This window comes from Sarcophilus harrisii, chromosome 2 (genome assembly GCF_902635505.1).
Source record: "Sarcophilus harrisii chromosome 2, mSarHar1.11, whole genome shotgun sequence".
NCBI classification, from domain to species: domain Eukaryota; kingdom Metazoa; phylum Chordata; class Mammalia; order Dasyuromorphia; family Dasyuridae; genus Sarcophilus; species Sarcophilus harrisii.
The window spans coordinates 262,566,161-262,593,122 of NC_045427.1; the positions used below are offsets into that span (position 1 = coordinate 262,566,161).

A 26,962-nucleotide genomic window follows, 5' to 3' on the forward strand; every position below is an offset into this window, starting at 1 on the left:
AAAGAGTTTACAGATCATTTAGTTCATTTGATAGACAAAGCTTAGAGGAGATAAGGGACTTCAGATTTTCAGTATTGCTTCTTATCTCGTAACATCCTTATTTGTTTGTGACATTGAGTTGAAACTGGAAAGAACTGGGTGTAATAAAAGTGCCCCCAGTTTCAGATAATTTTGTTATGGGTTTTTTCTCTTTATTCTTAAGCGATTTTTTTTTTCATTATCAGTAGTATTTTATTTTTCTAAATACATATAAAGATAGTTTTCAACATTTATCTTTGTAAGACTTTATATTCCAAATTTTTCTTCCTCTCTCACTTATCTCTCCCCTTCCAAAGACAACAAACAATCTTATATGGGTTAATATGTGCAATTCTTTTAAATATTTTTTTGCTATTATCATAAAAAAATTCATTAATTATCATGTTGTACAAGAAAAATCAGATCAATGGGGGAAAAAAAGCAAACAAAAAGGTGAAAATACTTTGCTTAGATCCACATTCAGTCTTCATAGTTGTCTCTCTGGATATGGCTAGCATTTTACATTTCAAATCTTTTGGAATTGTCTTGAAGGTGTGATTTTTTTTTATTTTAAGTACAACTCCCTTATTCATTAATTTGTGTAAAGTGTAGATATTTAAAGTCCTATTTTCAAAGGCCAAATCATTTATCAGCATCTCTCTCCCATATAAAAATTTGCATTTCAGTTCATGAATATGTGTTATTAGTCCATACCTATATTTCTTAGATTATTAAAAATTCTTTAATAAATTTTACCAGGTTTGAAATTAAGAAGAAATTAAAAACAGCTAAAAAGAAAGAAAAGAAAGAAAAAAAGAAAAAACAAGAAGAAGAACAAGAGAAGAAAAAACTTACACAAATTCAAGAGTCCCAGGTAAGAAATTCATACACCCTCTGTGTGTCCTCTAAAAGTGTCTGTATTGTCATTTAAAGACAGTTGTGAGAAACTTTTATTAAACAAGTATAATGTTCTGTTTATGGTATGTTCCATTTGAATCTGTTAAAGTATTTTACACCAGTTTTGTCTTGAATTTCATTCAGCTCTGGAAATGTTTGAGGGTTTTTTCCCATACTCATACAGTGTTAGTTTTGATTTTAGAACTGTCCTTTATATTGTACATGTTTAATCTATATTAGATTCCTTGCTGTCTTGGGGAGGGAGAGGTAAGGAAGGAAGGGAGAAAAATTTGGGACACAAAGTATTGGAAACTATCTCTATGTGTATTTGGAAAAATAAAATATTATTGAGAAGAAAAAAATAAAAAAGAACTGTCCCTTAGAATTTCCTAGGATAAATCTAGGGCTTGAAAAAATATTGTCTTTTCATTTTGATCTTTCCTCAGAGCAAATTTTTTCCTATTTAACTTGAAAGATTTTTGTTATTTTGGTTTAATAACAACAAATCAGGAGTCAACAAACTATAGCTTGTGAGACAAACGCAGCCCCACTGCTTGTTTTAATATGGCCTGTTTTTACATTTATAGTAAGGTTTTATTGGAACACAGCCTCACTCATTCATTGGTTTATTGTTTGTGGCTGCCTTTGCACTACAATGGTAGAATTGAATAGTTGTGACAGATTGTATGCGGGGCTTTCGTTGTATCATACTTCTGTTTTAGTATTCTACAAATTGCAAGCAACATAGTTATAATTCAACTGTTTCTATACCATAAGGATTGTCATTTCATAACATTTTATTTTAATTATTCATCCATATCTATTATATTAAAATACGAAAAGAAGCCCTAAAAAATGTTTTTTGTTGTTGTTTTGGAGTTTTTTTAAGCATAGGAACAAGGTTGAAATTTATATAAAAAAGAACCATCCTCAATCACTATTCTTGAGTCCTGATTGGCTTTGGAAATTAGTTTTTGCTTCAGATTTGATAATGTGCTCTTTGTTTTTCTCAGTAGTATTTTATTTTTCCAATTACTTGTAAAGATCGTTTTTAACATTCATTCTTGTAAGATTTTGGTTTTCACATTTTTCATTCTTTTACCTTTACTCTCCCTCCTTTCCCCCATTCCCCAAGACAGCAGAGCAGTCTGATATAAGTCATACATGTACAATCACTTTAAAGAAAAATCAGGACAAAAGGGAAAAACCACGAAAAAGAAAAAGGAAATAAGAAAAAAAAGGTGAAAATACTATGCCTCAATCCACCTTCAATCTCTATAGTTCTCCCTCTGGATGTAGATGGCATTTTCCATCTCAGTTCTCTTGGAATTGTTTTGAATCATTGTATGGCTGAGAAGAACTAAATCTATCATAGTTGATGATCATATAGTCTTGTTACTGTATACAATGTTTTCCTAGTCCTGCTTACTTCACTCAGCATCAGTTCATGAAAGTCTTTCTAGACTTTTCTGAAATCAGTCTGATTTTTTTTTAGAAAAGTAATATTCCATTATATTCATATACCATAATTTATTCAGCCATTTCCCAGTTAATGGGCATCTATTTATTTTCCAATTCCTTGTCATCACAAAAAAAAACTGCTACATACAAGCTTTTTTGGTTTTGAATATTTTTCCCAGTTACGTGCAAAACTTTTTTTTTACATGTTTTTTCTTCCTTCTTCACTATGGCCCCCCTCCCCCATTTGTAAGGTACATGTGAAGTTATGCAAAACATCCCCTCAAATAAAAAAAAACAATCCATAAGAAAAATAAAGTTAAAAAAGGTATCAGACTCAGTCAATTCTTTTTCTGAATATGGATAGCATCCTTTGAGTTGTCTTGGATCACTGTATTGCTGAGAATAGCAAACTCATTCACAGCTGATCATCCCACAGTATTGCTATTCCTTTATACACAGTCCATTTCATCTTACATGAGTTTATGAAGAACTCTCCAATTTTTCTGAAACATCCTGCTCATCTCTTATAGAACAATAGTATTTCATCATAATCACATACACAGTTTATTCAGCCATTCCCTCAATTGATGTTGGGCATTCCCTCAATTTTCAGTTCTTTGTCCTGAGAAATGAGCTGCTATAAATATTTTTGCTACAAAAAATTTTGCGCATGTAGGTCTTTTCCCCTCTTTTATCATCTCTTTGAGATACAGATCTAGTAGTGAGACTGTTGAATCAAAGGGTATGCATAGTTTTATAGCCCTTTGGGCTATTGTTCTATAAGATACTACTAGTTCAATTGAGAACTAATATTTGAGTCAAACTGCTTTATTTCCCCTACTACCAAAAATTAAAATAAGAATAATCTCTCCATTCCCACACAGATTTTCAACAAATATATTTTCTGAGATCAAACTTCAGTTCTAGCAGCAATTTTTGGACCTCAGTTCAAATGCCAAAGAAATTTTCAAAAGAATTTCAAAATCCTTTAACTGTGCACTTAAGGATCAACCTAATCAGTTGGAAGTTATTAATCTGAAATGTAATGATTTGATAAAAGGCAAATTTCAAGAAAATAATCTAATAGCATTCTACAAATGCCTTTCAAACCCCAATATGATCAGTTAAAGTCATGTTTTATGGGTTGATATCAATAATGGGCAGTGTCTGCCTCTGAAAATTTTTTTTTCAAAATTGAAATATGTAAAATCTTGTTATAGATTAGCATTGGCAAATGAACTTTTGCACTCAATTTTGATTATAAGAAACACAAACTTTGAGCCACAGTTAAGTGAAAGGTTATCCCCAAATAAAGAATTTTTTCCTTCTCAATAGTATACCTGTATTACAAAAAATTTTTCATTATAAAAATTATTATTATTTAATGTTGTTAAAGTTAAGGAATGTGATTGATGCTATATATGTGGAAATTATGCAATGAACTACTGATTTAATAGCAAGAAAATATATATATATATATATTTTCATCACATTAATCTCTTAGGTCATGTCCCATAATAAGGAGCGGCGTTCCAAGCGGGATGAAAAACTAGACAAAAAATCTCAGGCCATGGAAGAACTGAAAGCAGAGAGAGAAAAACGGAAGAATAGAACAGGTGAGACAGTTAGTAATGACTTTGAATCTGATTTGACTGTGTAGAAATGGCATCTTTATGACTATTCCATCAGGTCATCACTTCCAAGAGTCTAGTTAATTTCCATACTTTTGGACCTCAGATCCCAAATGAGATTTTTCAATAAATAAATAAATAAATAAAGTGTGTGTGTGTGTGTGTGTGTGTGTGTGTGTGTGTGTATAGTCTTGATACTTGAAATTTTTTGCCTTAACTAATCTGTTGGTCAATTTCAATGTCTTGAGCCCATCAAAAATAAAAGAATACCAGTATGAGATAACTGTGGTACAATGGAAACTTATTTTCTAGACAATCATTAATGTAAATAGTCCTTAGCACAGTACCTTGGGATTCATGTATCATATCCTGTGATAATAGAATCAGGACAATTTTGAAAGTCTCTCTCTTATTTTAATTGTGACATGCTTACCAAAACACTTATCTCCATTACCTTCCCCACATGATTTTCTTGTAAGATTGAATGATATTTTGCCTCCAGTATCATCAAGAATGAAGCCAGAGATTCTCATTTTCTTTTCAGCTGAGCTGCTTGCCAAAAAACAACCATTAAAAACAAGTGAAGTTTACTCTGATGATGAAGAGGAAGAGGAGGACGATAAGTCCAGTGAGAAGACAGATCGTTCATCTAGGACGACATCATCTGATGAAGAGGAAGAGTAAGTGGGCAGTATCTTAATTTGATGGGCTCTAGTCAAGTGTGTTCAATCATGAGGAAAACCCAAGAACTTCACAGTATTGTGAAAAATCCTTCTGTTTCACCTGTGAACCTCCTGTCTGAGCTTCCTTATATTAGTCCATCTGAGCTGAGGTCTGCCTCTGGTATTTGCTGAAACACCAAAACTACTTTGCCATCTGACTGCTAGTAGATAAGATTAAGAGATTCTAAATCATTTCAACAAATTTCTGTACTTTCCTGACTATCATATCATCAGCTATCTAAGAACAACTTGCTTTTTCTTAGGAAGGGTGCCCTACTGAGGCAAGATGTGACAATCTGTATTTTCTTTATATCTCCTAGTCAGTGATCCTTTTACTGAAATTTGCATTTTTGTAAAGAATTGCTGGGGCTTGGGTGGGAGGGGTGATGAGGCTAATTTTGAGTATATGTTCTATTAAATTGAATGTATCTGTTAGGACCTCTGCTACATACTTAGTGTATAGTTTGCATATATTTATGGACTATCTTATGTCCCTTATTCAAAGATAAATTCTTTGAGGGTAAGGACTTTGCCTATTTTAGTCTTGATATCTCTGGTGTCTAGTTGGTTAACTCAATGGATAGAGCACTGGAGCTGGAGGCACAAAGACCTGGTTTCAGTTCCATTCTCAAATACTCACGAGTTGCATGACCCTGTGCAAGTCACTTAAACTGTGCCTGCCTCATTTTCCTCATCTGTAAAACAAGTATAATAATAAAACCTACCTCATAGTGTCATAAGAATCAAATAAGATAATATTTGTAAAGCACTTTTCAAAACTTAAAGTTATCAATTATTTCAATACTGGCTAGCTGTCTTTATTAACAGTGCTTTACTTTAAACATAATAGGCACTTTTTTGCTTAATTTGTATACCTCATTTCCTATAATGTGTGATCATAATGAATGCTTTTATCTAATGCTCCTTTATCCAACCCAGAAAGGAAGAGGTTCCTCCAAAATCACAGCCAGTTTCTCTGCCTGAAGAGTTGAACCGAGTGCGATTATCTCGGCACAAGCTGGAACGGTGGTGTCACATGCCTTTCTTTGCTAAGACAGTCACAGGATGTTTTGTACGAATTGGCATTGGGAACCACAACAGTAAACCTGTCTATCGGGTAAGCATTTTGGCTTCATGGGGTCAAGAAGCATCTTTTGACTTTGGAAAAGGATAATTTTTTTTTCCAGAAGAAAGTTGGGACATGTGCAGTGAATGAAGATGGTGATTTGAGTAAATTGCTAACAAGTGGTATCCACATCACACAATGGCTTTTATTTCCTTATAGACCAAAATGAAGAGCTATGCAGCATCATCCCAGTGACTGCTCTTTTTTGTTGTTCTCAAAAACTACTGAATCAGAATCTGGTTCTGTGTTTGTCTTAATTGGGTTAGGTCATTGTAATCATAAACTAGATTTCAGAGTTGTCCTAGGCTGAAATGCCTTATGTCTCCTTATACTGCTTGGCTTTACATGTGAGCACAAAAGAAGAAATTGACTTTAGATTTGTCCTTAAACTACAATAAGTAGAAGATTTGCCTAGAGACTCTTTCTTGCTTAAGACATGCCGTTCTTGAGGAAATGCTTTTCTGCTGGCCTGAAAACCATATATGACTCAGGGATAATTTCTTTAGAAATGTTTCTTTTTTGTCTTCAGGCAAGGAGGAGGTGTGTCAGAAATGGGCAATGAGGACTGGCCATCTAGAAGGAAATTGTTTTGTTTTGTTTTTATTCCTTATACAAAAATACTTGGGGGAACAGTGTGCTATGTCTAGAGGTCTGACTTTAGAACCAAGACCCTTCAAGTCTGACCCTTAATATGTACTGACCTATCACTAAGTTGTCCCTCTTAAGACTAAATTTCAATGAATTGCTAATCTGCATTAGTAGAAGTTTCTATACAGGGACATTCCTATAAAAATGACTCCATTAAAAAATAAAAGTTAAGAAAAATTTCCACATGATATAGATTAGGTATCCAAGGGCCTAGATGAATCCTCAGTAATATAAAAATCACATTAGATCTGAAATATTCAAGTCCCTAGAATTTGATACATGGCATAATTAGATGCCTTTCCCATAAGTTTATTTTCTATTTATAATAATTAAGAGGTCCAACTATTATGTTTCTGTCAAAATGAAATCAAGTATCCACTTGTATACTCTAGGCAAATGGGATATTTAGGCTTTTATGGATATGTTTTTGACTGATTTCTTTCATTTAGGTTGCTGAAATCACTGGTGTGGTGGAAACAGCCAAGGTTTATCAGTTGGGTGGCACTAGGACAAATAAAGGATTGCAATTGAGGTAAGAGAAATAGGTTTAAGGATTTTTTCCCCATCATGTAGTAAGTACTTTTTGTCATTTATTATATTCTTCTTGTTTAATGTTGGGGGTTAGAATTTAAGAGAGGGTAATGGATGATGTTCATATAGACACATATTTACATATGAGTGTGATAGACAACTTCTGCTTTTTTTAGATTTACATGAGAAGGCCCTTATTCACAAGTTGGGAAACTGAAGCTTAGAGAAAAATTATGATGGCACAGCAAGTCAGTAAAGAATAGAAATGACCTTTCTGTTGCTTATCTCGATGTATTCTTGTCTTATTTCCCAGTCTTCATTAAAAAAAAAAAAAAAAAACCTAATGTGGGGTAGGAGGGAAGGAAATATAGAAGACTTCAAGGAAAATGGTGCACTAATCCATCTTGAGAGTCAAGCTCTTTATGCACGGTCCTCCTTTTAAAACATAGAAGTGTTTTAGCACAGAAGTGCTTAAAAGAAAAGAAAAAATTGTTAGAAATTTTTATAAGAAAATTAAAGTTCACCAAAAATAAATTTAGCAAACCAAAAGGAAGCTTTGATATTTTAAAATTATTGTTTAAGAGAGTCAAAAGAAGTAACACCTAACTATCAATGTCAGAATAGTTTCAGCAGAAAGGACATCTTGAGAGAAATGCTCAAATGGATAATGCAGTGAAAGAATTAAAAGAAGAATCCACCTTAGCCAAAGTAAATGCTAAAAGTAATTAAAAGAAATAGATCCAGTTAAGAATCTTGGAAGAGAGAATTAACATTTTCATTTGATAAAATCAAAAAACATAGGAAATTATGAAGTGGAAGAAGAAAACAAACTCCAAAAACAAGTGTAGCAAAGATTTAGAAGCAGTGCAGAAAGAAGTTAATCTTTGAGAAATGGACAGATCCAGAAAAGAAAACCTCAGAATTCTTGGTGTTACAGAATTAATTTTTTTTAATGTTGTTGTAATTGTTATATTATTAGGAAAAGTTCCTTAGAATTATTTAAAACAAGTTATATTGGGTAAATATAAAGACCTTCCAAATCTCAAAAGGAGAAATTAAATTGAACTTGTCCAAACTGTATTATCCTGAGACTTGAAAATGGAGACTGCCAGAAATAAAAAATAAATATATGCATTACATATCAGAAAGGCTCCATCAAGATCTCATCAAAGTTTTTTTCAAAAAGCAGAAAATATTGAAGCTTTTTTTTTTCCTCTGAGGCAATTGGAGTTAAGTGACTTGCCCAGGGTCACACACCTTGGAAGTATTAAGTGTCTTGAGACCAGATTTAAACTTAGGTCCTCCTGACTTCAGGGCTGGTGCTCTATCCACTGTGCTGTCTAGCTGCCCCTGAAGCATTCTTAAAATCAAAAATTGTGGGATGTGGTCCTGATATCACCTTCCCAAGAAAACTTAGTGATTATCCTCTTTAAAGGTAAAAGATGTACAGGTAACCCAAAAGGACTACAAAGAATTCATGAACAAAATTCTTACTCTGAAAGTTCTGATTCAGAGACTTGGAATAAGTTCTTGGAACTGTTGATCCTTAATATTGAGTAATCATATTTAAAAGTCAAAATGTAAGTATTTCCTTGGGGGGAAATTAATAATAATATTTTGTTTTCTAAATTACAGTTGGACTTTGAAAGGAGAAAAATTTACAGAAAAGCTAAAGGGAATGAAATATGTGAGAATATAATTAGAAGGGAAAGGGCAGAAAGAAAGGATGGAAAAAAGGAAATAGTAAATTGGTAATCCTCAGGTGTAAATCCTATTTTTGATAAAATAGTCAAGTTTAATTTTGAAGAGAGCACCAAATAAAGTAATTAATTTTTTTATTAAGTTTGATTTGGTTATAGAAATAGAAAAATATTAAAATTTATAGTAGGAAATGATTAAAGTTTTACCATCATAATATAAAAGAGTAAACAATAATATAAAAATGTATATACAGTTTTGCTTAAGAATTTTATATATTTAACCCAGGCATTTTGTAACTCAGTATTCTAGGCTGGGCCATCCTTAAACCAGTTGCCGGGTATTTTAGATTCAGCATTGCAACACAATGAGAGGTTACTTGGTCCTAACAACAAAATGGATAGATGGTATTAAGGATAACTCAGCTGGTTCATCAGAACGTAGCCCATCAAAGAATTTCTGGAGCTTCTTTGTACTCATCCGTCAGCACTTGGTCTGAACCTCTAATTCTTAAAGCCAGCCAAGACTCCATGGTGGTCCCAGAAAGGCCTAATTTGGATAAGGGATGGAAATGGGTACAGTGTTAGGATACTGTTCCTATTGCATTAGGTTTTTTAAAAACCAATTAGTATTGCACATCAACTTCTATAGTATATATCCAAAGTAGTATTTCAACACTTGAATTAATTTGGGTTTTTGTTTCTGTAGAGAGAGTGCCCTGATGACTGCCTCCCTTTCCAACACACACACTGAATAGATCACAGTCCATAACTTTTCATCTTTTGTGATTTTTGGCCATGTCTTACCATAAATCTTCCACTTGGGGGTGCACACAACAAGTAGGGGAACTTCTAGATCACATGATGGATGAATGAATGTATGTATGTATGAAAGAAAAGGCATTTATTAAGGACTCAATTTGTGCCAGGTTCTATACTAAGTAAGGGCTTGGGTACAGATAAAAAGAGACCCTATTTTATCTTCAAGGAGTTTACATTCTAATAGACGGAAATAACACTTAATGGGATAGTGGTTACTAGGGAAGAGAGTCTAGGGATATAACTTAGCTACCAGTGGAGAAAACAAACTATCAGTTTATTCATTTCAACAGCCAACATTATCATCCAGTTTTAAATATCTCTGATATTTATCCTTATCCTCATCCTATACTATTTGATATACACCATTTCTGTGCACTGAAGATACAGTACATTTCAGTTATATTCAGATGGGCACTATATGTGCCCACAAACTCTAGTTATTTACCAGTTGACATTCAGCCCAATCCTATTCCTTCTCCCTTTCCCCCCAAAAAAGATTTATATACTGACATTAACATAGTCATAGCCAAGTTATTCTATCTGTTTCTGTGATTCCTTTTGAACTTTTTTCCTGCTTAATTGCGTTGTGGCATTTTTAAAATATTATTTTGGTCAGTGTAGTTCTGCTTTTTTCATAGACTTTATACTGCACTGTTGTTATTTTTTGAATTCTTCATATTCATTGGTTTTTATGGTTCATTTATATTCTCACAGTCACAAGCCACAATTGTTTTAATCCCAATTATTGGGCACTTGGTTATTTTAAGTTTTTTGCTATTATAGGTAGTTCCCCTTAGCAATATTTTTCGTACAAAACTAGGAATATAGATAATTTAAATAGGCCAGAATAACCTGAATAGACCAATTTAAACAGCAGAGATTAGGTTAGGAATGTGATCACTGAACTCCCATGTAACAAGTCACCAAGATAAAAAGATTCACAAATTTTTCTGTACATTCAAAGAATAAGCCCTATATTTCATAAGATTTAGATGCTACTTATTCTTATGAGGCAATTTTTAATTATCATTTTATTTTATCATTTATCATTAAATTTTATCATTTGATGGATAAATATCCATAAGTTCACATTAAGTGCTTAATTTTTTTTATTTTGTGAATTTCTTGTCCCTATCTTTACATAATTCTCCAATAGGGGATCTACTCAATTGACTGAAGGTCTTTAAAAACAAATATCAGCTTTCTTTCCTTCCCAATTCTCTTCCCTTTAATCCTCACCGAGAACACAAGAATAAGCAAAACACATCACAAACGTTTATAGCTAATTGAAACAAATTTCTACATTGACCATTTCCTAAAAAATATTTGTATTATTCTTTACACTGAGTTCTTCACTTTTCTATCAAAAAGTATGTAGATGTTTCACCATTAGTCCTCTGATCATTATGTTGTTAAGAGTTCAGCATAATATTTCATTGCATTATCTGTGATAACTTGTATATCCATTCCCCAGCTTATGACTGCCCCTCAGAGGCTATCTTAAAAAAAGTTATGAAATATTTTTGTATATCCTTAAAACTTGTTTTCTTTAGGGACTAATCCCTTCCTTCCTAATTCCATCCTCTGCTCCCCTCATTCTCTTTTATTCTCCTGTTGAGTAAAATGTATTTCTGCATGTAGAAAGAGCTCCCTCCCCCCCCCCCTTGTTATTGCTTTCTTTTGACCAATTCTTATGAGAATTAAATTCACATATCATCAGCTGCTATCCCTTCTTCATTTATATATATTTTTTTCTCTAACCTTTCCTTCCTTCCCCTTCAGTATATTCCTCTTATCCTCTTTTTCCATTTTTAGGATCATCAAGATATAACACAACCACATTTCAATATGAGCAGTTAATCCTTGTTTAGTTTCTTATCATTTTTCATTCACCTTTACCCTTTTGTTTCTTTTTGCTCTTGTGTTTGAAATTCAGAGTTTCTTTACTGCTCTCTGATCTTTTCATCAGAAATGTTAGAATTCTTCTATTTCGTTAAAGATGCTTTTTCTTTTTCTTTTTTTTTTCTTTTTTTTTTTTTTTTGCTGAGGCAGTTGGAGTTAAATGACTTGCCCAAGATCACACAACTAGGAAGTGTGTGTTAAGTGTCTGAGGTCAGATTTGAACTCAGGTCCTCCTGATTTCAGGGCTGGTGCTAGATATCCACTATGCCACCTACCTGCCCCAAGATGCATTTTTATTATCCACATAGTGTTAAACTCAGATGGGTAAGTTTTTGACTATAAGTCCGTATTCTTTGCCTTCTGGAATATCATTGTCAAATTCTCCATTCCTTTCTAATAGTGACTGCTTAATCACTTGACTGTAGCTCTGTTGTACTTGAATTCTTTCTTTCTAGTTGATTGTAGTACTTTTCCTTTGACCTGGAAGGAAGCTCCAGATTTTTATTAGGATGTTCTTGGAAGTTTTCATTTGAAGGTTTTTTTCAGGACCTAACCAGGGGATTATTTCTGTTTCTGCATTTCCCTTTGGTTCTAAGAAATCCATACAGTTTTCTTTTAAGATTTCTTGAAATAGAATGTCTAAACTTTTTTTGGGGGGGGGTTATGGTATTCCATTGGTTTAGTGATTGTATTGATTCATAGTGACAGAAATGTAGGTTTCCCTTTAGTCTGGAATTCTGCCCTGGTTATTCCTATGCAGGCAGGGCTTCTCCATTCTATGGCATACCAACATTGCTTGCTGCTGCTTCTGGTTTGATATAGTGGAAAGAGGACTGGGATTGGAGTCATAGTACCTGTCTTGTAATCTTGACAACTTGTCACATGTTGGCAAGTCAATCTCTGGACCATAGTTTCCTTATCCAAAAAAGGAGGGATAATAAAAGGTAAAATAGAGTGCTAGTGAGTGACCCTTCTAGCGCTAAATTTTCTTGCTATATGTCAAATACAAAAGTTATTGGTAACATGCCGAAACCTATTTATATACATCATGTCTTGCCATTGTCTTTTGAGTCACCCATAATTTTGATTCTTCTTTTGTAAATACATCTTTTTAACATCTATAAATTTTTCTAGTGATGCTATAGACTATAGCTCTGAATTACAGAAAAGTTTATCATTAGTAACATGCTGAAACCTACTTATATCCACCATATGTCTCCATTTTCTTTTGAGTTATCCATAATCTTGAGTCTTTGTGTCTAGGAATATCTTGCCATCAGTCTGATGACAAAGCCTCCTTACACTTAGCTAACTTGGTCTTTGGACACAAAACACATTTCTTCACTTGTTTTATGCTTTCTTTTTCAGATTGCTAGAACTTTCCCCAGTGCCATAGTCTGTAGCCTTCAGGAAACCAGGATCATCTCCTCAGCATGAGGCATTGGGTTAGGACTTTAGTGAAAAAAAGACTATCAATAATAGCCTATTCTTTTTATTCTCTATCTACTTCCAACTTTCTGAATAAATTGCTCTCTCTACTCAGAAACATATACATATATAATCAATTGACATTGCTTTTAGAATGAATAAATTATAGCTTATTAATGTAGTGGAGCATTATTACACAATTGAATACTTTTGATAGATCTGTGATTTCCTCAAGAGAAGTGCTCGCTTTACTTATGCAAATAACAATCCATCCATTTTTTTATCCTGTACAACTCTTTATTCGTGTCCTTTTATAAATCTTCCAATGGAGGGATCCATCCAATGTGCTGAGGTACTCCTCTGTATATCTTGACATTATGAATGCCAGTGGAGTATATCAACTATCCATAAGTTATTCTTCATTATAACTGCATGATCAGCCTACCTCCTTTTTTTGGCCCTTTCTTAGACTGACAAAAATGAAGACCATATAAAATGTTGAAATAATGCAAAGCAAAGAAAGCAGAACTAGAGTAATGACAATGGCTAAATTACAACAAAACTGTGTATAAAGATAAGAAATTGAGAGAAAATACAGAGTAAATAAATTCTTGTTCAAGGTATTTCTTTAAAGTAAGTAGTTCTTATTTGGGTTTGCTATTGAGCTTTTTTCCTTCTGTTTTTATTTGTTGAGATTGTCATTTATGATAAACATTTTTTAAAAAGTTTTAAGCCCCCAACTGCCTCGTTTCCTGGGAGTTCACAAGAGATAAAAGCTCTGTTCTCTCCATTGTTCATGCTCTTTAGAAGGCAGAAAAGCATTTGAAATGATTGTTCTGAATTGATTGATGGAATTTATTGAAAATTACATTAGCACTGATCAGAATAATATGTAACTCTGATAAAACTGTATGGTGCTTTCCACAGTCACCATTTGTAGTTTGAATAGTGCTCAATTCTTTTGTTTTAGGCATGGCAATGACCAGCGAGTATTCCGCTTGGAGTTTGTCTCAAACCAAGAGTTCACAGAAAGTGAATTTATGAAATGGAAAGAAGCGGTAAGTTGATGGACTTTAGTTTAGGCAACTGAAGAAAATAACACAGTCACATTTAGAGCTCTTCTTGACATTTGGTCTTTTTTTTTCCCCCTGGGGCGGGGCGGATGGATATTCAGATGTTTTCTGCGGGCATGCAGCTACCTACCTTGGATGAAATCAACAAGAAGGAAGTATCCATTAAAGAAGCTTTGAATTATAAATTCAATGATCAGGATATTGAAGAGGTGAGAAGCTGATAACCCAGGGACTGGCAATTAATCAGGGACCAATATCTGATGAGGGTCAAGATTCTAGGCTCTGCTAGATTTTGAGGTCTGACACTTTTTTTTAAGTTATTTTGTTTTCTGAATGAGTGGGGAAGATTACAAGAAGAAAGTCATAGTTGAAGGAAATAAGCCCAGGGTTCAGGGGTCTGAGTGCTTGACTATTCTGCCATGACTTGGTGCTTCATCGATTTTCCTTCTCTAAAGCATTTTGCCTGAAATTCATCCTCCATCTTCTGCTTTCTGTAGTTCTCCAGATCTTCTCTTTGTATTCTTCAGATTCTATAGTTTTTTCCTAGGCAGCAGCTAACATTACAATCCTAGACCCACAGGCTGCTGCAGAGCTTACTGGTATATACTCCTTTTTCAGACTGTCCCTGAAACTTCTCCATAGTTCAGTCAGCACCAGCCTATACCTTGGAACGAACTCTTTCTGTGGGGCCTGGCTCAGCCCTAGGAAGAGAAGCTGCTTCCAGGAAGGACTTTGTTAATCTCATCTGCAAAGATATTTTTAAAATAACAAGACTCTTTCCTCATTCCTGATGTCTCCTCCTCTCCGGTACAGATTGTAAAAGAGAAAGAGAGATTCAGAAAAGCTCCACCCAACTATGCCATGAAAAAAACGCAGCTTCTGAAGGAGAAGGTAAGGGTTAGGCTGGGCCTGAGGCCCAGTGATGGTATGCTAAGGTGATATGGAAACAAATTGTTTTGTGGAGTGAGAAAGGCTCCTTTGCTAGGCATTTAGCATTGACTGCAAATGTAGGTTCAACTTAGTGCTTTTCACTTCTACAAACTAATCAGGATGATTTTCTTTTTATAAATGTTATGTGTTCCTTCTGTTTTGCTCTCTTGAAATTCTGTACTCTCAAGTTTCATGCCTATAAAACCAACCCTGAATCAGCAGGAAATAATACTGATCATTAGACCTGGCAACATAAGTGGTATTGGCAAGCAGGGGTAGATGGTATTTTCCCCATATTTCCCAGTGGTAGCATTAAAGTCCTCTTGGTGGCATTTCATTCTCCTTAAGAATTAGCTATAGGGATGTTGTTAACCGTCTTAATCACTAGGTGGCCCTGAGGAGCCAAACAAGTGGGTAGGGAGATTCATCATATTATAATAAAAAAATGCTTTGCATTTATAACAAACTTTTTCAGAGTACTCCCATTTCTGAATTTTGTCTTGCAAACACCCATCTTCCAATAGGGATCATTGTCTTGACTCTTCTGCCTAGAGTCAGAGAATGTAATTTATAAATACAGTAAATGAGAATGTCAGACAGATGACTTTGTGTTTGCAGGCCATGGCAGAAGATTTGGGAGACCAAGACAAGGCTAAACAAATCCAAGATCAACTGAATGAGTTGGAGGAAAGGGCAGAGGCCCTAGATCGGCAACGAACAAAGAATATTTCTGCCATTAGGTAAGTTAATGACATATTCCTCTGGCCTTTGAACCCAGAACAGAATCATTGAGACAGTGATGTGCTCCTTCTGCATACCCTCTGGACTACTACTTTTTGGTTCCTTTTTTGAATCTGACACTTGCTTTTGCTCATCATATGCTACTTTCTCCACAGTTATATCAACCAACGAAATCGGGAATGGAACATTGTTGAGTCTGAGAAAGCCCTTGTGGTGAGTGAAGATAAGATGATTTCCTTTTTTACAATACAGATTCTTTTTGTCACCTCTCTGTTACTAAACTGAATTCTGAAAGTTCAGGAAAATGGAAATCTTTGGACATTAGAGAACATAATTGATATTTCTGACTTGTCTCAAACCTAAATGAACTTACTGTGGGTAACAAGAAATTCTGTTTCTGTAATTCATTGTTCTCTCTTTCAGGCTGAAAGTCACAACATGAAAAATCAACAGATGGACCCCTTCACTAGGCGGCAGTGCAAACCAACTATTGTCTCCAATGTAAGTGTTCAAGTCAGAGGAAAAGAAAGCTTTCTTTAGTGCTTGAATACACCTTGGAGATTAAGGGAGAGATGGCTAGCATTTGGCTTCTGTGAGAATGCACACTTTCTGATATCTTTTAAGGCAAGGCCTCTGAAAGTCTGTCATAAAAGCAAAAGGGATACTCCAATAGGAATTAGTATGGACTTATCCCATCACAGAAGTAAAATGACAGCCTAAGTTCCAGAAATCCTGTAGATTCAATTATTTAAAACCTTACAAAATGTGACTTTGACAAAAACCATTCATTCCCACTCCCTTTTTCCATTGATGAAGATTCTAGGGCAGAGGTCCTCAAACTTTTAAAAGAGGGGGCCAGTTCACTGTCCCTCAGACTGTTGGAGGGCCAGACTATAGTAAAAACAAAAACTTTTTGTGGGCCTTTAAATAAAGAAACTTCATAGCCCTGGGTGAGGGGGATAAACGTCCTCAGCTGCTGCATCTGGCCTGTGGAGCATAGTTTGAGGACCCCTGTTCTAGGGTGTTAGTAGTGAGTAATTTAGGGCCCAGCTTCCTAAATTGTGAGACCCATGACCCATGGGGTCTTGGAATTGAATGTGGGAGTTGCAAAATTATGATTTATTAGCAGTAAATTTTTTAAATTGTATACCTGTTTTATATACCTCTATTCCTGGGATCACATAAAAAAACATTTAAGTTCAGTGGAAGGGGATTAGAAGGGATCAGTCTTTCTTGTAGTCAGAGTGAGTGCTGAAGAGTCTTCAATGTGATTTATTTTTGTTCTCAGTCCAGAGACCCTGCTGTTCAAGCTGCCATCCTGGCTCAGCTGAATGCAAAATATGGCTCTGGGGCATTACCAGATGCTCCAAAGGAGATGAACAAGGCAAGTACTACCCAGTAGCGTTCTGGGCCAAGCAGCTAGCTTATAGGAAAACATGTTCCCCCCCATTCACCATTTCAGTCACTACCTGGAGGAGAAATCACTCTTGTTGAAACTCCGAATTTGCCCTACCACTCATCATGTATGAAGTTAATAAGTAACCTTTATATCTTCTCATTGGGAAGAAACTGTCTAATTAGAAGCATCCTTTCTGCTTGAGCACCAGTAAGATCTGAGTCCATAAAATCTTCTTTTCTCTCCCATTCTGAGTGCAGTCAACCACACTGAAGGGTTCTGTCCTCTCTTAGAACCACTGAAACCCTGAATGTTGAGAGGAAGATACTTATAGCACTCGTGTCTGGAGTTCACTTATATCCCACTCCTTTTGGGCTTCAGAGAAGTGACTTTCTTGTCCCCGATTCCATAGGCTCTCCTTTGAGAATGGGAAACTATATGGGAAGGTATGATGAAGCAGGTTTTCTATAATACTTGAGTTAGAGGGGAGAGCCATTACCAGAAGCTGTTGCCTGGGGCTCTCAGTTTGTCTTTAGCCCTGTTCAGTCTTCATACTTCTATCTGCCTTACAGGGTCAAGGAAAGGACAAAGACATCAACTCTAAGTCAGCCAGTGATCTCTCAGAGGACCTGTTCAAAGTGCATGACTTTGATGTGAAGATTGACTTGCAAGTTCCCAGTTCAGGTAGGCCAGGGGGATGGGCCTGGAGACAGTCTCTAGCACAATCTCAGCTGAGGCCTCTGATGGCCTAATGATCTGGGACAATGCTAAAGGACCCAAATGGATGAGATGTTTTGGATGGATGGAACTGCCATACTTTTCTCATCTTAAAACTGTTACTGAATATGGGAAGATTTTTATGATCTTATACAAAGTGAAGAGAGCAGAACCCGGAGAACACTACATACAGTAACAGCATTAACCAATTGGGAAAGACTTAGCTACTCTAATCAAGACAGTGGCCCAACATAGTTCTAAAGGGTCCTTGGTGAAAAATGCCATCCACCTCCAGAGTGAGAACTGATGAACTTTTAAGTCCAGATTGAAGTGATTTTTAAAAACTTTAAATTTTGTTCTCTGTGTGTGTGTACTTTTACAAAATGGATATGTTTTACATGACTTCACATGTATACTCAAAATCAAAGTGCTTGACTTTTCACAAGAGGGGGTGGGGGGAAAAGGGTAAACAGGAAAACTTTCCAATTACTGAACATTCCCATGATGTTCTCTCCACACAGAATCAAAGACACTGGCCATCACCTCAAAGGCTCCCCCAGCCAAGGATGGTGCTCCAAGAAGGTCTCTGAATTTAGAAGATTATAAGAAACGACGAGGACTTATTTGAGCAAGCCCAGCCTGCTGCTTCGGACCCTGCATGCACCACGATGATGTTCCTCTTCTCCTCTTCTCCCTTGGTTTGCCCTCTTTGGGCTGGAGCAGCAGGGGTGCTGGGAAGAGACTCTTTAAACTGCCAGTCATCTGTAACATAAAACCATTTACTGTATAGATCTCCCTCATCCGCCCACTCTCCCTCCCCTCCTGCTGCCCCACACCTGTGTGGAGTCTAGCTCTCTTGGGTTTTATCCATGTCTATTTCAGTTTGCATTTTGCTTTTTTTTATTTTGTCATCACCACAGTTGGTTGGACCACTCTGCCTGTGTTCAGTATTATGGCAGAGTCGGGCTTCCTGCCAGAGCCTGTGGGGGCGGCAGCAGCCCCAGGCAAGCTTCTCCCTGCACCACTTTGGGCATGGCCCTCCAGCTTCAGCACCTGGCCTGTGTTGGCAGGGATGGGGACTGGTCACCTGCAGTCTTCCTGCTCTCCTCTCCATCTTTCTTCTCTTTCTCCACCTCTGCAGAAGGGAGTTTTTGAAAACTGGTTTCGTTTCCAAAAAGTGTACATTTTAAGAGGGAGGTGTGTGTGTGTCTGTCTGTGTGTGTATGTGTGTGTGTGTGTGTATGTATGTATGTGTGTGTGTGGATTTTTTTCCAGGTGTTTTTTTTATCATTTTTAAGATGCAGTACTCTTTGTATCAGTCTGTTATGGTTCTCTACGGCTGTTTCAAATTTCTATCAGCTGTATTTGAGCATCTGAAACCACAAGAAAGAAACTTATTAAATGTGATTCTTATTAAACAGGCCTGGCTACTATAGCTGTGTGACTCCCTCCCTGATTCCCTGTCACCTCTATGAACTCAGAAAAACTCCCTAGTAAAGTCCCTACCCAGTGGATGAGAGGGGTTTGGGGGGGGGGCACAGTTCAGAGCCAGGTTCAAGGGAGGGCAGTGAGACCTAACTCCTCACTGATCCATGGAAAGCAGGTAGGCTTCCCTGCTGTGGTGTGTGTCTGCCCTCAGCCCCATGCACATGGCTGCTCTCTCTACACCCTATAACCCTAAGCTCCTAGAAACTGTTTTGCTTTTTGAGCAATTCTAAAGTTAGCTTTTTGAAAAGAGATTGTTTAACATGAGTGGAAAGAGAGGACACAAAGGCAAACTGAAAACGTTAAAAGCATGTGCAGTTGTATGTATGCATATAGAGATATACATATAAATGATGTATATCAGATATACCGTTATATGTGTGTGTGTATATACATATACACATTCATATATATGTGCACATATATGTGTGTCTGGGATATATATCACGTGTGTGTGTGTATATAATCTTTATATAGTTAGTGCAGCTAACGTGATGCCAGCACAAAGGTGTGTGTGTGTGTCTTTATGGAATGTTTGAAAAGAGATAAGCTGACTGCTTGATAATCATTCTCAGGTGTAAAGCTCCAAATGTAAATAAAAGTGACATTTAACAAATCTTTTCAGAACAAGGTACAGCTAAATATACTAAACCAAGAACTAAGCTAAAGGAATGGCTGAGGGCTTGATGATTTCATTGGAGGGAAGGGGAAATGGACTTATGCTTTGCACCTTTCTAGCCCCTGATAATAGGGAGTTGAGGAGGGGAGAATGAAGAAAAGATCAGGGTTAAGTTGTATTTAATCTCAGAAATGAAATGGATAGCTTTCCTGAGTTTGTCAGATCCTCAGTGTTGTTTTAACTTAGTTTACGTTTTTCCTTTAAAAAAAAAAAGCAGAGGATAATTTTAAAGAGTCCATTGCAATTGTATACAATGTAAAGCAGGGTTGCAGCAGCCACAGCTCTGCTCCATTGTGTGAAGGAGAATTGATGGGCATAAAAAAAAAAAAAAAAAAAAAAACTTATTTACTTGAATAGTCCATTGACTGAAACCCTTTGTGGACTATTGTGTAAATATGGAATCACAGACTGTTAAACATTTTCTGGACTCTGTGCCTGAGTCACTGAGGCCACCGCGGCCTCTCATATAACTATGTACTTGGACTTTTTGCTTTTGTTTTTGTTTTTAAAAGTGAATTTACAGAATCAACCAGAATTACTGGAGTTATTTTGATCCACCATGTAGATCTGTATTTAGCAACATTTGGATTTGGAGAAGCGCGCCGATGATGTTACAGCTGTGTAATAAAATTTGTATTTAAAAATAGTCGCTATTTGCATCACAGTATAGCTGGTTTGCCACCACCTTTCCACATACGACAGATGAAACCTTCAGCCTGAGACCCTGAAGCACAGAGGGGCTCTCAGTTGGACTGACTGCAATGTAGTTAGGAAAAAAATCAACCAAAGAAGACTCAAGGGTGACCTCCACTCATCACCTGAATAGCCCACCTGTGGTCTGGCCTCTCCCCAAGACTGCTAATTCTCCAGGATCACGCGAGGCAGGTGTAACGCTGGGCCCCAAAAACTGGCCTTGTCACAAAGCCGGGTCTCCAGGGCCGTGTGCAGGAGCTCAGCTTGCCTTGTACTGTGGTGCTTCCGCGATGATGGGAACATTGGCTGAGGGGCTGCTTTACACAAATTTTCTGTTTCTTCTAGGAAAGGTAACGCCTTCCCTTCTGTCCATAAGATGAGCTCATGATGTACAGATCTGAATGTCTGTCGGTCTTGCTTTTCCTCTTCTGACAGGTGTGGGGTAAAGCCTCGTTTCCCTTCAGAAGGGATGGTTTGTTTTGCTTTTGTTTGTGTGGAGTCCTGACTTGTCACTCAAACTGTACAGATATCTGTAAATAAACTTTATGCCCTGTTTTAAAAAGGGGGATCAGATTTAATCCGATGATTGCATCCCAAGTGGCAAAGTCTGTCATGGAATTGTGTCCTAAAAGCCTAAGAATTCATCTCCCTTTTCTCCCATTACCTTGCTTTACTCTGCTCTTGAGTCAAAGATGAGGGACTCAGAAACTTTCCTGTTTTTTAACCTTTAACCTGGCTCTCCAAGACCTTCTTCCCATACCCCTTTGTTACCCTCAAGAAACTAGTTGACTTTAAAAATGGTAATATCCCACCTCAGATAGTCTGCCATTCAGATAATCTCATTCCTCTCTCCAGTTCTACCAGCCCTGTAATTTGAACTAAACATAGAGAAGGCCCAGTGGGATTAGGAGAGAGATGTATGTAGATTGTTAACTTGTTCCAAAGCTCTTAGAGGGAAGGGCTTGTCAGTACTTCCTCAGAAGTACCCAACCCCATTGTTATAGGTTGATAATCCTGTCACAGTTCTATAGAATTCATTTAGAATTTATCCAGGCAAGAAGAGAATAGGAAAATTTGGTGAGAAGAGATGGTTATGATCACAGTGGCAGGTAGGATCATCTTACATAATATTGTTCCTATGGTCTTAAGTTACACGAGTTTAATTGATTACATTTCTTAGTATCTGGTTTTGTGCAGAAAAAAAAATTTCCAGACAGCAACATGTCCGGGGGAAGGGAATCCTTATTCTAGCCTGACACATGTTAGCTAGGAGATCTATCTTGTTCTTTACCACCTTGTTCCAAAAAGAGGTAAGTCCTGAAGTCCTGAAACTCCCTCTTTGGAGGACTCTCTCTGCCTGCTTGCTAACATCCACCCCCAATACAGCCCAAATAGGCTTAAGAATATGTTGGCCCTTGCACTAGTTCGTCCCTACCCTCTTCCCACTTGATTTTCACTCCCTCAGCCCAATGGGTTGAGATCCAGGCCCATCCCTCTCCTGGAAGGGCTTGGCTCAGAAACAGGCACTGCCCCGTTGGAGGGAGAGGAAGCTGGCAGAGCTGGGAGCAGCAGCATGCTTTTCCCAAGCATTGTTTGCAGCTGGGAATTTAGATGTTCCCAAGGTCAGGTTGGACTGGGTCTGACTGATATGAGGATGGGCTGGGGTGGGGGGCAGGAAGGTAAAGAGGAAGCTCCTTAGCATCATGGGGGAGCCAGGCAGGACCCCAAGGTTAGGACTAGGTATAAACAACATGCAACCTAGATGGAAAGATGAACACTGGTTCTGCATGGGGCCTTCTGGATAGACAAGATACAGCCTATGTTGCAGTCCCGTTCACCCCCACCCCCCCACCCCCCCGGAAAGTAACCCAGCAGTCAAATCCAAGGGACCAAAGTTTTAAGGTCCCAAGGAATAGCTAAGTGGGAAAGGAAAAAAGAAGTAGGAAAAACAAAGTTAAAAATGAAAAATTCCCTATATCCAAAAAAGGAAATTCCCTGATACGGATGGGCAGGCAGAAAGGTACCAAAAGCTGAGCAAAGTCCTCTGGTGGAGCAGCCGAGTCCACACTCTGAGGACCTGGAGGGAGCCAAAAGTGGTCGGGGGAGAAGGAGGAGGAAACTTTGGGCTGAACGTCTCAGAATAGGCTAATAGTGGGAAGGACTTGTCCACCCCTTCCAGATTTGGGGTTTTTTGTTTTGTTTTTTGCTGTTTGTTACACTTAGCTGAAAATAAGTATACACTGAGTTCCGGAGAAGTGGCTTGCCCAGTCACAGACCAGTGGTCACAGTTCTACCTACAACTCGGGGGTTTCATTTTTACTCCCACATCCCCACCGGCAGGGGCTGTGGGAATCCAAGCCGGTCCGGCCGGCGCGAGGATAGTGGAAAAGGCGGGAGCTGCATTCAGACGCGCCGCGCGGTCACACCCCACTTCTACCCGGGACTGGGGCAGAATCCCGACCTCCCGGGGCCACAGGCCCGCGGATTTGCAGCTTCAGGCTAATCCCAACCCACTCCCCTCAGGTTTGACACGGGGGATGGAGGCCGAGGAATTAACCCAAGTGTCAGAGCAGCCCTGGGGCAGAGGAGGCAGGGAAGCAGGTCTCCCTCCGTCAGTACCTCAGGCTACCCCTTTTCGCTGCTTCTATAAAAGAATCAGGCCAGGTAATCTCTAAGGGGCGGCTGGAGCAGCTCTATCTGGGAGGGAGAGGGGGCGGGGAAGCTCCTGCCGGGCGCGGGCAGAGACCCAGCGTGGGAGGAGGGGGGCGTGGGGCCGAGCCCCGGCTGGAGGGGGGGCGCGGCTGTCCCCGGACCCCGCCCGGCCCTTCCTCCTCACTCCCAGGCTAGGCTTCCTTTTTGATGCCCCGGCCCCTTCCTTCCACTCACCAGCCCGATCCGAGAACTCTTCCCTTGGGAGGCTCCCCGGGGCTACTCTGACTTCGTCCCAGGTGAGACTCGGAAAGCTCCACAAACTTGAAAACCTGAGGATACCCGAACCTAGAACTGTGACTTGGATTTTTTGTTGCCCCTGGGGCAAAAGCACTTGAGAGAGAGGGATGGGGAAGGGCTCGGAGTACAAAGTCTTCAACTTGTGTATCTGAGCTGGGAGAAAGGCTTCCTGTTCTCCCTCCCCCCACACCTTCATCCCCCTGGGGTCCAAGTCTCACTCTTTTGCCCTCTCCTGAACCTCAGGAACCTTCCTCAGACTCCCCACCCTCTCCTTCCTCATCCCCCCTGGGACGGAAGCCAAAACGCTTGGACGCCTCACAAATGCCCCCCCCCCCCCCCCCCCCCACTCAGCCCTCCATGTAAAAGCCCACCCTGCTCAGGATCCTGCCTGGGCTAAAGCTATTTTGACCTCCTTCTGGCACTAGACCGAGCCAGCCCTGGGGAGCACGGTAAGCAGGACACTTATGGCAAGGGAGGCTAATTAAGCCCTTAGGCTGAAACCCAGAAGGCAGGAAGGAGGAGGGCCCAGCCGTCTCGGTCCCACAGCCCGTCTCCGGACCAGTAAGTCCCAAAGTCAGTCCCGGCAGCCTGGAGGACCTTGCGTGTCACGTCGGCCAAGAGTAAGGTGAGCTGAAAGCGGAGTGCCACCAGCAGCCGCGTTCTGCCCGGTAGCAAGGCCCGCAGCAGCAGCAGTCCTGGTCCCAAGGCCCAGGGTTTGCTCATCCTCGGAGACGAAGTAGCTCAGAGAGGTCTGCGAGCCAGTAAAATGTCAGCTCGGAGGAACGGGACTCTTCTTCCTCCGGACTTTATAGCTCCAGGACCTAGCACGGAGTAAGGGGGTTGGGCTTTGCCTTTTATTCGTACTCCCGGAGAAGAGTGCACAGCCCGGCTGCACTCATAAATGTTTGTTCACTCCTTAATCAAGGCTGGTTGGATTGGAATGGATGGGGCAGCGCCAAGCTGCTGCCACCGCACCTCGCCTCCAGGGGACTCTATTCTCGGGCTGAGTGTGGCCCCAAGTTCCTCCTATCTTCAAAGCAATGGGACAAGAGTGACTTTTTTTTTCAAAAAAAAAGTTTTATGAGAAAGACAGACAAAAAGACAAAGTCATAGAAGAACAGAGGAGAAAGGAGAGGAGAGAAGATAGAAAGCAGGGAAAGAAGAGGAGAGAAAAGAGAAAGGGGAGGAGGATAGAGAAGGGGAGGGAAAAGGAGAAAAACAGAAAAGGGAGGGGAGAAGAGGATAGAAAAGGGGAAGTGAGAGAGGAGAAGAGAAAAGAGGAGGAGAAAGAAAAGGAAAGGGAGAAGAGGATAGAACGTAGATAGAGAAGGAGAGGTATAGGGAGTAGGAGAAGAGAAAAGGAAAGAAGAGAAAAGGGAGGGGACAAAGAATAGGAAGAAAAGACAATAGGGGGAAAAGAGAGGGGAGGGGGAAAATGAAAGGAGGAGAGGAGAGAAAAAGAGAGAGGGAGGGAGATAGAGACAAAGAAAGGAATAGAGAAAATGAACAGGATAATTTTAGAAAGCACCAGAATCTTGTGTAATCACAGGTTGTCTTGGCAGCCAGTTTGAGGAGGTTGTCTCTTTTATAATTCATCCCCTCCCACCAAAACTCTACTGCCTAAGGACCCTACTCTCAATGAAGAAGGGAACCCTCAGAAAGAACCTATTAATGAGTGATTCTGGGTAATTTTTCGACCCCCATTAAATCTATCTCAGATTGCTCATCTATAAAATGGGGACAACAATAGGACTTATCTCTTACCTAACTGTGGTGGGAATAAAATAGGATGCTTAGCTTAGAGAGCTCTGTAAATGTCAGCTATTAACTATTAGTCGATTATCTTTCCCCAGTCCATCATACTTCATTCATAGCAAACACTGAGCCACCTTATTATCCCCACCACATTAAAAGATAGAAAATTAGATTGTAATTCCCCTCTGCTCCTAGACTTTAAATGGAACAGCTTGATTTAGCTGTGGTTGTGGGGTGGGAGACTAGGGAAGGAGGGGTAAAAGGATGGACAGTGAAAAGTAATGGGCTGCATCTATTTTGAGCCAGTGGAAGCTCCAACCCTCAGAAAAACAGGGCAAGTGGCCTGGACAGAGCAAGGAGCACCTACTGGTGGCATCTGTGCCAAGGTGGATTTGTAATCACAATCGTTTGGGTTCAAATGTCAGATCCACTATTTAGTCCCTATGGGACCTCAGGTAAGTCTGAAGCCTGAACCTCCATTTCCTTATCTCTACAATGAGGAAAATTGAACTTGGCAAGGCTCTTTTCAGTTCCAAATCTAATGAACTGGCCCTGCCACCCCAGCCCAATTCCCACCCCAAAGGAAACAAGCCTCTGGACATCAGCCTGAGATGGTTGGTAGAAACTCGGGGGCACTAGGGAATTGAAACAGTGGTGAAGAAAGGAAAGAGCCAGGTTAGAGGCTCTGGCATTCATACAACCCTGTGCCAGTAGGGAAGGAAGGAGAATGCATGGATTCCACCCTGTAGGGTCTCCAGAGCTCCTGAAAACATAACGGGACAATTGTACTTTCTTTTTGGCTTGTATCTCCTGTTACTCTGGATCTATTACGGCCAGCTGGAGGGCCCCCACACTGGTAAGCAACTCGGGCAAAGACATTATGGACGGAAAGAAGGGCCCATCAACTAGCTTTATAGCCATATTTCTTTGGTGAAGTGGCAGTGGTGATGTCGGCAATGGTCGGTGGCAGAACTCTTTGTAAGGAAATCCCTTCGGTTAATCAACTTATTTTCTGGGACTAAATTATAACTGCTTGTGATCTCCAAAAAATTAATTAAGTGACTTATACGGACTAACCCGCACGGTTTGGATCAAAAAAAAAGGAATTTGAACCTACATCTTCCTGATTTTATGTTTGATTAAACCCCGATGCTTTTTCCTGCAAAATTGCTCAGTGGTGAATTACTTGAGAGGCAGGAGCTGTTTTTGACTCCTGAGTTTTCCTGTTCTATGAAAGGAGATTTGGGGGTAATCAGGGACTGTCCCCCAATAGTTATAGTAACAGCTAGCATTTATGTAGTGCTTTAAGGTTTGCGAAACGCTTTCCATCAAGTTAACCGCCCTGAAACGTCGCTGCGGTTGTCTTCCTTTTACAGATAGGGAAACTAAGGCACGGAGAGGTGTAAATTACTTGCCCAGGGTCACCCAGCTAATTGGGACAGATTCAAGCTCAGGACTTCCCGACCCCGACGCTGGGCTCTCTCCCCTGCGCCCCCGACACCCCTTTTCCTCTCCGCACAGCCACGGACGGCCGCTGGCAGCGCACCCAGCGGCTCCGTCGGGCGCAGCTGGGCTCCGCCCGCGAGAAGCAGCACGGCGTCTGCAAGTCCGGCAGCCTCCCCTTGCCCAGGCAAGCAGCTGTTGGTGGAGCCCAGCCACCG

At 39.2% G+C, this 26,962-nt stretch overlaps 1 protein-coding gene across 1 annotated transcript in view; it reads left to right on the forward strand.

Annotated features, from left to right (window-relative positions):
- RTF1 (RTF1 homolog, Paf1/RNA polymerase II complex component) overlaps positions 1-20,550 on the forward strand; it is a 50,208-nt gene extending 29,658 nt beyond the window's left edge. The window contains exons 5-18 of the mRNA XM_031952118.1: positions 778-892; positions 3,881-3,992; positions 4,552-4,687; positions 5,669-5,846; positions 6,953-7,035; positions 13,854-13,941; positions 14,058-14,165; positions 14,770-14,847; positions 15,505-15,626; positions 15,783-15,840; positions 16,051-16,128; positions 16,916-17,011; positions 17,596-17,707; positions 18,262-20,550. Coding sequence (XP_031807978.1) covers positions 778-892; positions 3,881-3,992; positions 4,552-4,687; positions 5,669-5,846; positions 6,953-7,035; positions 13,854-13,941; positions 14,058-14,165; positions 14,770-14,847; positions 15,505-15,626; positions 15,783-15,840; positions 16,051-16,128; positions 16,916-17,011; positions 17,596-17,707; positions 18,262-18,368 — 1,471 coding nt within the window. The 3' untranslated portion in view covers positions 18,369-20,550. The remainder of the gene's footprint in view (positions 1-777; positions 893-3,880; positions 3,993-4,551; positions 4,688-5,668; positions 5,847-6,952; positions 7,036-13,853; positions 13,942-14,057; positions 14,166-14,769; positions 14,848-15,504; positions 15,627-15,782; positions 15,841-16,050; positions 16,129-16,915; positions 17,012-17,595; positions 17,708-18,261) is intronic.
- Positions 20,551-26,962: the final 6,412 nt, after the last annotated feature.